This window comes from Aulostomus chinensis, chromosome 3 (genome assembly GCF_037954235.1).
Source record: "Aulostomus chinensis isolate RoL2024-O1b breed Wild chromosome 3, RoL_Achi_v1.0, whole genome shotgun sequence".
In the NCBI taxonomy this organism is placed as follows: domain Eukaryota; kingdom Metazoa; phylum Chordata; class Actinopteri; order Syngnathiformes; family Aulostomidae; genus Aulostomus; species Aulostomus chinensis.
In genome coordinates this window covers 19,075,773-19,088,032 of record NC_141322.1, presented here as the reverse complement: position 1 = coordinate 19,088,032, position 12,260 = coordinate 19,075,773, and the positions used below count along the sequence as shown (strand labels likewise).

At 41.5% G+C, this 12,260-nt stretch overlaps 1 protein-coding gene across 1 annotated transcript; it reads right to left on the bottom strand.

The window, feature by feature from the left end:
• Positions 1 to 1,003: 1,003 nt before the first annotated feature.
• On the bottom strand, positions 1,004 to 9,604 carry tmem88bl (transmembrane protein 88b-like). The gene is made up of 3 exons (XM_086200768.1): positions 9,313 to 9,604; positions 8,316 to 8,610; positions 1,004 to 4,549 (listed from the first exon to the last, which is right to left on the bottom strand). The coding sequence occupies exons 2-3, from the start codon at positions 8,607 to 8,609 to the stop codon at positions 4,322 to 4,324; spliced, it is 522 nt and encodes a 173-aa protein (XP_086056894.1). The 5' UTR covers position 8,610; positions 9,313 to 9,604; the 3' UTR covers positions 1,004 to 4,321.
• Between the last annotated feature and the right edge of the window lie 2,656 nt (positions 9,605 to 12,260).

Below are 12,260 nucleotides of genomic sequence, written 5' to 3'. Positions count from 1 at the left end.
ATTTTTGACATCCATTCATCAATATTCAATTCAAAAAATTCACTCTTCAACTTTTAGATTATAGGTCTTGTTGTGTTTGAGCAGATGTTTCCTCAGGTTAGAAATGGCCAACTTCAAATTTTGCTCTTAAAAATTTTGAAAAGTGTAACTCTTTACAGTGAAGTTGTATTAATCATGGTTACTTTATGCTGCGTTAACTGTTAGTTACCAGTTAGTTAATGCCTGTAGTATGGATTTACTAATGCTGTTCAAAAGGAATATTCAGAAATATGAAAAGAAAACTGTGGGAGGTTGTGGTGGGGTTAGTTGTCGCCACATTACAATAAGGATTAAGCATTAATAAAAGCTTAATTATGCTTAAGTAACACTAATTCAACACTCCTTCAATAAACCTAAGCATTAACTAATGTACCCTTTTTATAAATTGTGAGAACGGGAGTGTAACTAAGTGTCAGACCTCTTTCCGCCTGTTGTTGCCCCTTTTCACAGGCACCATTTTGACAGGTCATTCCAGGGTAATCAGAGGTTTTATTAACAACATTAATTACAATCCTGTTCCATTTGGTATTTTGCACGCTGGCTCAGTGGAGTGGATGTACACGCTAAAAAGACGACTAATTAATTGATCACTTACTGCTCAGACATGGTAAAACAGTTGCTGTTAAAACCCTGACTGTGTTGGGCTCGTTACAGGGGTCAAGGGTTATGTCACATAATCTTAATATCTCTTGTGCTCTCTCAGATTTATACACATACTGTTTTTGGTTTGTTCATTTCTTTAAAAGAATAAAAGCTTCGTTTTGCAGTTTTGAATTTAGTGTTGCTTCTGTCTGACACCATTTTTCTTTCCAAGTGTAGATATTCAGTCTTTTCTTTTTCTTTTTTGTCCTGTTGGAACAAAGATTTTCCACCGTGTGTTACAAAGCGTGTGTGTGTGTATGTGTGTGTGTGTGTGCGCGCGCGTATGAGAGAGAGCAAGAGAGAGAGAGAGATTTTATAGGGTTTCTCCTGGACTCAAGAGGCAAAATGTTCTCCTTTTATTAATGGAAGGTCTGAACATGATGATGTGTTTTATTTAACACAGAAATGAAAAATGAAACAAAATTCAGATTATTCAAATGTTTCCTTACATTATTTCAGACGTGATATTAACCAGCGTGTAAACTGCTCTGTCGACAAATACCTTTCAGCCCTCGTACAGGAAGTAAATAGAACCAACAAAGCTTCGTAGCTGTAAACAGTTCAAGGAGATCGAAGACGGTGCTGTCTTAAACAGGTAAAGCTCGAGTAAAATTTTAAACGAAGCAGAAAAACATTTCAATGTAATATCAGTCCAACTGAGAACATCTCCTGCAAACAATACAACTCAAGGTTTGCTTTTGAGAAATGAAACCTCAAATCTGAGCACTTAATCACAGAGCAAGGACACGCAGATAAAAAACGGATGTGTAGCACTGATGAATTTAAATCAGCAGGAAGCAAAGGAGCAGTAGAATGAGCTGCAATGGTCTGATGATTCAAATCCCACTGATTTGACTACACTGCACAGCCTTTACTCTTTGTTCTCATAACGCTGCAATCTCATCAAAGACTCACTAAAATAAAATGTTTCATACACTTCCTACCACGAGGCAGGACTGCTAATGTTGCTACATCACATACATTTGTCCAAGTAGTACAAACACCTGCTCTCACACACAATATCAGTTTTTTTTTTTAAGTAACACATTTTACATTACCCTGTTTAAAAGGGTTCAGAACATACCTGACCAAGATGACGTCAACACAGTTAGCAAAACAGGCAATACAAGAAAGTTAAAATATGACCCTAATGTACAGATTGAAATGGATGAAATCATGATGAACTGCTCTGCGATGTGCCCTCTTCCCGTAAGGATAAAAATGAAGGTGCTTGAGTCTTGTTTTAGCAGCTTGTTGTATTAAATAGTCTGAAAATCCTGCATTTCTCCTGTACCTTTCCAAGTGATTTTGCATTTTCCTTCCTGCACAATTTCTGTCTGTATTTTGTTCATTTAAAACCGTGCAGAAAGCTTTTTGCTACATTGAACGTAGGTAAAATCACATTATGTACAAAACGCCAAAAGACCTGACATATTCAAACAGTCGACAAAATAAGAGACAACATTGTACTATGCAGTTCCAATGCAACACAGCTGAAGGAATAGTTTGAATAATTCTGATGAATGAGTTGAACAGGATCACTTTCACGGGTTGGTTTGTTCTCACTGTAATATGTCTAGTGCCAGCAGTGCTAACCTTAGCTTAGCACAAGACAAGAAGCGAGAACATTCAACTACTAAAGCTTGATAAATACTATATGTGTGTATGTATGTGTATATATATATATATACATATATACATACATATATAAATATTAAATCAGCAGATATCTTGTAAATATAGAGATATGTCTGTGCAACAGCCCCAGCATTGGCTGCAGACTGGGGTTTTACTGCTGCAGCGTTATTTCTTGGTCCAGGAAATCACTGCGCTTGGTCGCCAACAAATTGTTTCCATGCATCTGCGAGTACTATAGCTGGACTTTTAAGAGCAATTGGTATTTTTCATGAACAGGCTGGGCTATTGCAGTTCTCTCCCGAGCTAAACTATCTATAGACTAAAACTAGATAACTCCAGTCCAACAACACCATCACCTGTGCTCAGGATTCAATTCCAAACTCTCCTTGTAGTATCTAAAGCTCAAACCAGTCTGGTTCCACAGTACATGTCAGACATGATCTCAGTCTGTAATCCCAGCAGTTCTCCGGTCAAGAGATGAAAATCTCCACAGTATCTGCTAACTGGTTAAGTAATAATCAGTACTTTTGCCACTAAACACAGAGCAGTTTGAGTGTGTTTTTGTTTTAAACTAAGCCAGACTAAAGTTAAGACCTTTCTTTTTTTCTCAACGCTCTCGAGAAACGTGCGCGAATTGGTGGCTACACAAGTCTGGTTCTTCTGTTTATATGTGCTTCTTGTTTTGCTCTCATGAGAGACATTTTCATGCATTGATGTTCCTGTTTATACAAGCATTTTCATGTTTATTTCTGCTTTCATGTAAAGTCCTGTGAACTGCTATTGTATTAGATGGACTTCAATAAATATAATTTGAACTGAATGTAGCAACTTAACAAACCAGATATAATGTGTTCATTGGGGAGCTTCAGTCATGCTGCTGAGTCTGTTTCTGGAATTTGGAATGAGTCTTGGCCGTTTCATGTTCCCTCTTCAGATAACTGAATGTTTATATTTAACCAAAAGATACGAGAGTGGGTGACGTCTCAAAATGACAAAATATTCCTCTAAACCCTTCACCCATCGTGGAGTCTCTAGGACAGTCATGATTCAACTGATAATAAGCTTCAGAAATAAGAGCTATGATGTGTGTTAACATTATACTGAACTTTATATATTATGTTCCTGATATATGTGCCTCTTTACACAGATCAAGTTTTCTAATCTTCACACGGGAAAGTATGGTTCAACCTGCGCCCTATTTGTGTTTGGGTCAGATTGATTGATAGGGTACAAGATTAGTTTCAGCCTTTCATTATTGACTGAGACATTAATGTCGACAACTGCAAAATGTTTGCAACAGGCAAATGTCCCTGTTAAAGTCAGTCAACTAAAAATGCTTGATTTTGGCACTGACAGGCTCAGACAGCTAATTCAGATGTGTAATAACGTCACTGAAGGATCCAAACTGAGAGCTTCTCGTCACAGTCTCCGGCTCCAATTGTGCACTTTAAAAGAGTAAACATGTTCACGACTGACCCCTCTCAACAGGAAACACACAGTTGTGGGAGGAAGAAGACCGTCTGTGTTGTAAAGAGTGCGACCTGCTTTTAGATTGGTGATCTGCATGAGTCCAGCAGTGAAGAGAACCCTGTGTCACTGCATCAGTGGGTTTCACCACCCCTTGCAATATCGCTGTGCTCTTTCATGAGCCCAAAATAAACAGGGATGAGACAGCAGAGACCAGAGGGATCACGGGAAACTATCCTTAAGAGTGAGTACGTGAGATTTCATGGCAAGACCTCTTCTTTGCAAGGAGAAGATGTCAAGACACTGACAACCATCGAGGTCCCGTCGATGGCAAAAGAAACTCTTAGAGTGGATGGTGTTTGGTATTTATAGTTCCCTGTATACTAGTTACACTCAGACCTTATCATCTCACTCAATATTGGACCAGTCAAACTAATCTTGAACTAATCATCTTGACCCAAATGTGTAAGAAAATAAGGCCCAGGTTGACAAATCTCAGAATTTCATTTGACTTGGTAGACCCTCATTCTATCCATCAGACCCAGGCATGGACGCTGCCCACCCAGTCCAGCAGCCGCCCTCGGTACCAGGCGCGTGTCATCGGCTGGATGAGAAGCAGGAGTCGGAACCTTCGGAGCAACCCACAAAAGACTGCAGCCGCCACGACCACGAGCGGAGACATCATCACAAAGCCGAGGATGATGAGGGCGGAGCAGCTGTTGTCATCCAGGTAACGGCAAACAACTGAGGGGGCGTCAAGGACCTATGTGAAGACAAATACACATAGAATCATAAAAGGAGGCAGGAGAGGCATTTTTGTCTCCTTTTTGTCTAATAGTGCCAAGGCATTCTTTTTCCAAGGTAATGTGTGCTTATGTGTGTGTTTGCATCTCAGATGTGGGGTGGTATGGTTAGCAGTGTGTGACGTCTGTCCCAGCCTCCCTCTACAGTTCAGATAAAAAGCGTCTCAGAGCTGTCAATCACCTGTGAAGGCTAACAGCAGCCAGAACATGAGAAAGATAACAATTTAGGCAGAAAAGGGCAAGACCAGGAGGAAAAAATGAGCAGGAGGTTCGATCAGAAAGTACATGAGGTGAAGAAGTAATCACTGGCTTTATACACACATCAGGTACAAACACATTACCTCCTTTCTCTGCCAAACACACTCAGACAGTCGAAATGGCTCGGGTTTTTCTGAGGACCTTTTCAACACTACTTTTTATATCAAGCTGTACCCTAGCAACAGTCATGTTTAACACACACACACACACACACACACACACACAGACACACCTCATGTGCATGCTGCGCTTTCACCAAACACATTTTCCCAGTGTGTGTGTGCGCACAGCTGGTAGTGGAACCTCATCAGACTAGGCTGTGTTCTCAGAGTCTCTCTCTCAGACCACAATAAGAGGAACTCTCTGACTGACACATTGTCTCTGTTTGCTCTGAACTGACATTTTCCCTCAATCATCATTACACCCACACACCTTCTTAATGTCTGCTCTGTCTTGGCAAATCAAATTATACATACCAAGGCCTCTTGCAGCAGGAGCCTAGGTGATCAGACATGTGTTTTGATGTTATGACCTGTCAGGCGGCGGGTGGGGTGAGCCAAGGACAGAGCTGTAGATCTTAACAGGAGATTTTGGCGCGATGCTTAGACTCATCACCTTTTCCCTGGTGATCTAACCGCTCCACATGTGACTGACACAAACAAGCCGCACCCTCCCTTCAACAATCAACATCAGAAAGGCAGGGTGTCTACTCTTTATTTTTTGGGAGGGCATCTTGTTCCAGTCTGAGCGTCTTTTATGGAGTGAGATAAGGGCTCAAGCTTATAACTAATGTTGCTAATAAGACTCTCCCTGAGGGTTGTAATTATACCTCCAACAGAGTCTCAGCGTCTGTGCTAAATAAGGCATCATCTTCCAGTTCCTTTCCAATGACATTTTGTTACTTGCTTAAATTTCAAGTAAGTTAAAGGAGACAGAGTGTCTGGGAGGAGGAGGGGGAGGAGGAGGAGGAGGAGGGCAAATTCCTCCGTGTAAATGATCAGTAATGCTGTGTCATGTCAGGGCCTTCAACCTTCAATAACTGCTTTCTGGTCACCCCTCTTGTCACCAGCAGTTAAGAAACATTTTGGTGGAGTCATTCATTCTCTTTGAGGAGGATTTTGATCTTAAACAGCTCACAGAGTCCAAAAGCTAAGGCTCCCTGGTGGGACATAACTGTACATAGGAAAGGTCATGATTTACCAAGTTCTATACCGCTTATCTGCAAAGGGTTGCTGGGGGTGGGGGTGGGGGTGGGGGTGGGGGTGGGGGTGGAGCCTATCCCAGCTGACACTGGGCGAGAGGCGGAGTTTAACCCTGGAGGGTTGCCAGTCTGTCGCAGGGATAGGCAATGAAGCAAATAACAATCCAAAATATGGCCTGTAATGCATCTCAGGCCACGGTAATACAGGAAGCAGCAAAAGTGCACAGCACCTTTCCAATCATTGTTTAATAAAAATACAAAGCTCATTCAATGACACAGGGAGTCTTCTTCTTCTTCCTTTAATTTTAAGCATACTGGATGCAGCCAACCACTGCCCTCCAATGGTCACTCACAGTTCTGCATTTAGTTGATATTTTTCCAACCCTGATAAAGAAAAACATTCCCATTTGTAATTACCATAAAATACATATAATTCTATACATGCTGTTTATACTACATTGCATATTGTGAAATTTTATGTCTGTTTTCATTATTTGATGTCAAACAGCCAGAATGAAAAATTCCCTATTCATAATAGTCCATAATTTTATGTATGAGAATGGATTTACGTGATACCTTTCACATAAAAGTAGTTATTTGATCAATTCTTAATACAAACATTAATGCCACTTTCATTTCCATAAAAGCACAAATGCGCTGACCAGGTTCTTCTATTTTGTGATTTTCATTTTGTGAGTCTTTTAACCCACTTTTCAGAAGCTGAAGAAACAATCACGGGGAACATAAACCCAGAGGAAGGCAAGATGGCTGACAGCACAGCCAGGCAGCAAACACTGAAGAGCATAAAAATGGGAATGACGCACAAGAAAGCTTCCCACCAGAGACCAATCAGGCCTCTTGTCACTGTGGGTAAACCACTGGTTTAAGTTTTATATTTTGTTTGGCTTTTGTTTATGACAGATGAGAGAAGGGATGGCCTGAACCAGTCTAGACTAAAGGTTTCAAGGACGCATCCAGCTCAGTCTCAAGTTGTTCCCAGTGTTGCTGTTATGGTCAGGGCTCTGGATGTTGTACCATAAAGACTTAAGGGTGGTGAAAAGAATCAACATAGAAGCAATAATTTCTGTTGTGTTATGTTCTAATATCCTATAAGCCTGATAATCGTGATGACGTAACCTAACAACCATACCTCCAGGGATGTAGTCAGTCACACGCTGTTATTTGTGCAGCTGCTACAGAAACATGCTGTCTAAAACTAGTTCTGCTAGAATTGAGTAGAGAATCTTACTGACTTTGTTTGACCTTTACGGGTCTTTCTTCTCTGATGAGGTAGTGACAACAAAGATAGAAGGTTTGGCGAGGGTACATCCACCCCAGTATGTTTTCATTTTCAACCACATTTTGAACGAAAATGGCCTCCCACCGCATAAGCATCATGGCAGCATATCAGAATGAATCTTGGTCTACACCATCAACCCCGGAAACACAAATCCCACAACTGCTCATGTAGACTGGACACGCTGGTGTTGACAGGCAGCAAAAATTGGGGTTTGTCGCGGAAATTCAAAGGAAAAGCTGCAGCAGAGAAAAGTAAGATACTCAGATGTTGTTAAAAGTCTGCCACTGCTTTGTATACGTTTTACAGTATCTGTGAACCCTAGGCTAGCGACTTGCTATGGCATCAGCTAGTAGGGATCCTCAATAATATAAAATCAAACAGTCGGTCAAGGCGGCACAAAAAAAGAAACCAAACACATGGACATAACTGAGTCGCATCCAGTGTCAGAGGAAGGCGTGGCAATGGGAGGATAAAATTACATATCATAATGGTATTTTGGTCTCTGATCAGAATTGAATTTGGGACTATACATTTACTGAGTGGGCGTCTTCACCACAAGACAGCAACATAATCTGCACTTAATGTATGAATAATTAACTAAAAACATCACAAAGGTTATTTTTACTACACAACTTCACCATTTCAAGTTCACCAATCCTGATGTTTCACATGTTGGCTGAACTGGAAAACATCATATAATGAGGATTCCTACCTTAAGGGGGATCCAGCAGTGCTACACAGTGGTTTTGATTCTTTGCCACTAAGTCTGTCAGCCTGTTTTTATGCAGCAAATCGTTAAAGGACAGCAGATGCAGCTGCAACTTTACAATCTGAATTTGGAGCCAAAATCCAGCAGCTCAGTCAACATCAGTCATATAGAACACCCAAACCACCAACCCCCACCCCCACCCCCAACCATTGTCTCAGGGTGTCCTTGCTACAAAGGGAATCATGTATAGTAACTCACCCTGGAATGACAGAGGAAGCCTGCGTAGAGCAGCAGCACTGCAGGCAGCAGCACAATGGAGAAAACCACAGCCAGGAGCAGAGCGCTGGCTGTGACCACACACAGGTTCCAGACGATCAGAGCTGCCCCGAACACCAGGCAGCCACACCTGCCTCTGCGACTGCCCCACACACTCCCCCCGCTGTGGGCCACTGGAGGGGGCAGCATCTTCACTCCCTCCCCCATCCAGAACTCTTCTTCTTTCTCCTCCTCACCTGAACCTCCATCATCCAGGTCCACGTCCATACCACACATACTGAGAGAGAGAGAGAGAGAGAGAGAGAGAGAGAGAGAGAGAGAGAGATTTTTTATCAGTATTTGGATCTAATGAATGCAACATGGATATGAAATAGGATGAAACAGCATTGTATGCCCTGTAGTGACCTCATATGCTCTGATATTGATCACTCACTCACATATTTAGTTTTCCATCACACATGTGTGTGTGTGTGTGTGTGTGTGTGTATGTGTGTGTATGTGTGTGGTCATGTTAACAGAGAGACAGCCAATAACTTATTAGACTATGTTAATGAGGAACCTAAAGCCTGTCTTGCCTTGATGTCACATACACGCACGCGCGCACAGACACACACACACACACACACACACACACACACACACACACACACACACACACCTTCCAGGTCGATCTGATCGATCATGGTTTGGGCTTTGTCACTAAAGCCTTGGATGTTGGCACAGACGTTTGAAAATGAGTGGGGGGGGGGGGGGTGCGCATTTAACATGAACAACTTGCTGCTGAGATTAGAAGACAGTTAAAAGCCTTTGTTTTTTATCTTGTAAATTTAGAAATCATGCTCATATCTGGGGTTTATTTCCACTTTGCCACCCTGTCTTTTCTTTTTTAAAGCGGTAAATACCAGGGCTCCACGTCCAGAGCACTAACTGCAACACAAAAGCGTTCAGTGTCCGAATATCTAATCATTGTTTTGCTTACCTCGAAGAGTGAACCTCGTGTATTCCTGAGAGAGCGAGTGCGTGCTGGATTCCCCTCTAGCGCCGAGTTTCTCTATAAAATAAAACGGGACCACTTAAGGGTGCCAGTCCAAGCAGGAGCTGCAGCAGAGGAGCACCTGCGAGTTGAACCTCGCGCAGCTCGAGTGATGCTGAGGACTCAGAGCGCGTGGGGAGGGCGAGCAGGGTGGAACGCGCGAGGACTGGCCCACACGCGCTCAGATTAAAAAAAAAAAAATCTATGTATTTATAACATAGGACTCCACACCGCCCCCTGCCACAACATATCGGAACGTAAAAAATACCGTAAAACAACGCAGAAGAGGGATGGAAGTCACGAGAGTTAAGTTTTGAGATATTATTTGTTTATTTATTTGTTTATTTATTTATTTATTTATTTATCAGTTAACAACTCCAACAAACCAGGGATCCCCCTAGGGGCACTGACAGGTAGTTGCAGCCTGTGAGAAGGGGCGTTGTAGTGAAAGTTGAACTGATGAGATTTTTTGGTTTGCATTTTTTTTTATTTCAGAGTAAAACCCGTCTTAAAAATAGAATTAAATGAAACTGAACTGAATGAACTTTCCCAATGAAATGGGAGGAGGCTCTCTAAATATGGAGAGAGAAAAATATTCATAATGTGTATATTATGATCCCCAAATGAAACATATCAGATTTTCAAATATGTACAATGATTTGTGTGTTGTAATTCAAAGATTGTTAAATGTGTGCAAGTGCAACATTAGAGTGCACTGAGTTTGTGCTTCCCTGCCGTCTGAAACACCAATGTCCCATCAGGCCTGGGTCAGGTAGCCCCACTCTGGTGCAAAACACATCACCTGGCAGACACAAACCAGGTTACATTTGAGGGTTTTTTTTTTCACCCTCCAGTCTCAAACAGACAAAAGCGTCTGCTAAACGAAATTGTAGATCAACATGCTGGTGAAAACTGGGACAGCAATTTTAGTGTCATTTTAAATCGCCTCAAAATCACACAACTGTGTTCAAAGTGCTTGTTGTTTGAGTGTGAACACACCTGTGAGTTCCCAATTTTACTCACAAATCACTGCACACATTAGTTGGTCATGTACCACACAGTTGTGACCATTATGAGTGTAGCTTCTCCCCATATCTGAGGCCCCATCCCTCACCCTTCACATGGAAAGGTGTGTTTCTGAAAATGCCGGGACAAAAGTTTGGCACGTAGACTTCCTGAGGAAAGTAGAAACTGTCCATTACACTTCCTGTTCTGATGACTGTTATCAAGACTCAATTCCTTTGAGATCAGATGGGAACAGCTGACCGTGTTTTTCATATCAATAAAAAAAAAACACTTTTTTCAGCGAAAGTTTTCAAATTGTATTTGATGTAGAAGCATATGCCGTGAAATTAGAGTCGGGGACAATCTTAGATAATCAGAAAAGTGATAAAGACATGACAGCCCCCGCGCTAACTGGTTGCTGAGGTCTGGAGCACCTGCTGTGACGGATCTCTAGAGCAAGATCAGGTTATCCTCCCCCCAAAAAAAGAGAAGAGTGAAAACCAGAGGTGAACACAGACTGCTTGAGGGTCCTAACTGGATATAAAGCTAGTGTTCACTTCATGGTCTCACAGTCTCATCCATAAACTTGAGCGGTACAACTATAATGTTTTGATTAACTGCCAAAATAAATGTGTTTTCGGTCAAAAAGTTCAGATAGAGTCCAGCAGATGTCAGCAGGAAGTGGAATGTAAAGCACAAAGCGTCAAAACGAACACATCACATCTCCACCAACATTTCTGCAGCATCTTTCCTCAACCTCATCAATCGCTCCCTCACCGTGACATCCAGACCTAGATCTCCTCTTCCATTTCTCGTCAGATCAGTCCCATATCCTCCCATCTTCTCCATCCGGTTCTGTGTAATTAAGTTTGAACAGAGAAAGGTTGACTGTCTGTTTGAGCAGCAAAACAAATCGATCATTCCTCTTATCTCACAGCCCCACAGCAGCAACGCAGTGATTTTCTCTGAGTTAAACGTGTTACAGTTTACTGCCGTGTATTAACCTGTTTATCATCATCTAGCTCTTCCTTTTCTTCATTTACAGTGCACTGCTCTGTTGGAAAGGCCCTGTTGGATATTATCTATCGATTTTAGGTGATCTGAGCTCATAAATCTGCAGGGGAAACACTCCCTCATTACAGTGCATGGGACCTCCATGAATGAGCACACGTTAATCCCATTTTCTTTAGATGTAATCTGATTATCTGACAAAACCACATGTCTGTGGAGGTCACTTGACTGGATAGATAACAAGATGAACATGTCAGATCTTTTTTAAAGTACCGCAATGCTAAAATTGTCTCTTAATAGTATTTTTTTTTTGAAGTACATTGTTAATCTGGAAGAGGAAAATTAGCTTCACGCTTCCTCAGTTTTCTGCATGATGACTTTGGTGTTTTGTTTACCCGTTTGATAGCAAATGCCACTTTTAAATTTTTGCAAATAAATACTTTAAAACTCACAAGTGCAATGTTCACTGATGTGGTTTATTCTGTAAAGTAATATGTTGGAATATATTGGATAAGTGTGAACCGCTGAGTTTATTGAAGGCATTTAACCAGAAACCCATTCAAAAACTGACTTTGACACGTGGGTCAATGATACTAACTTACTTCCAGGTTTGCATATGACAGATATATTTTTGAAAATTGATTGTAAGCAATAAAAATGACAGTTTGTTTCAGATTTGAGTAGCGAAGACACTGAAGGAAGCTTCAAGGTTTGGACTGTGGAGCAGCCATTAATCCCAAGCCAACCGCCCTGGGGGATCAGTAACATTCACATCAGGTTAGAATCCAAAATAGGTGAGAACCGACTTTTCTTTTGTCTTCATTGGGACAGTAAAGAAGATCCCCAGTTTTGTCCTCATTAATCTGGAGTATTTCATG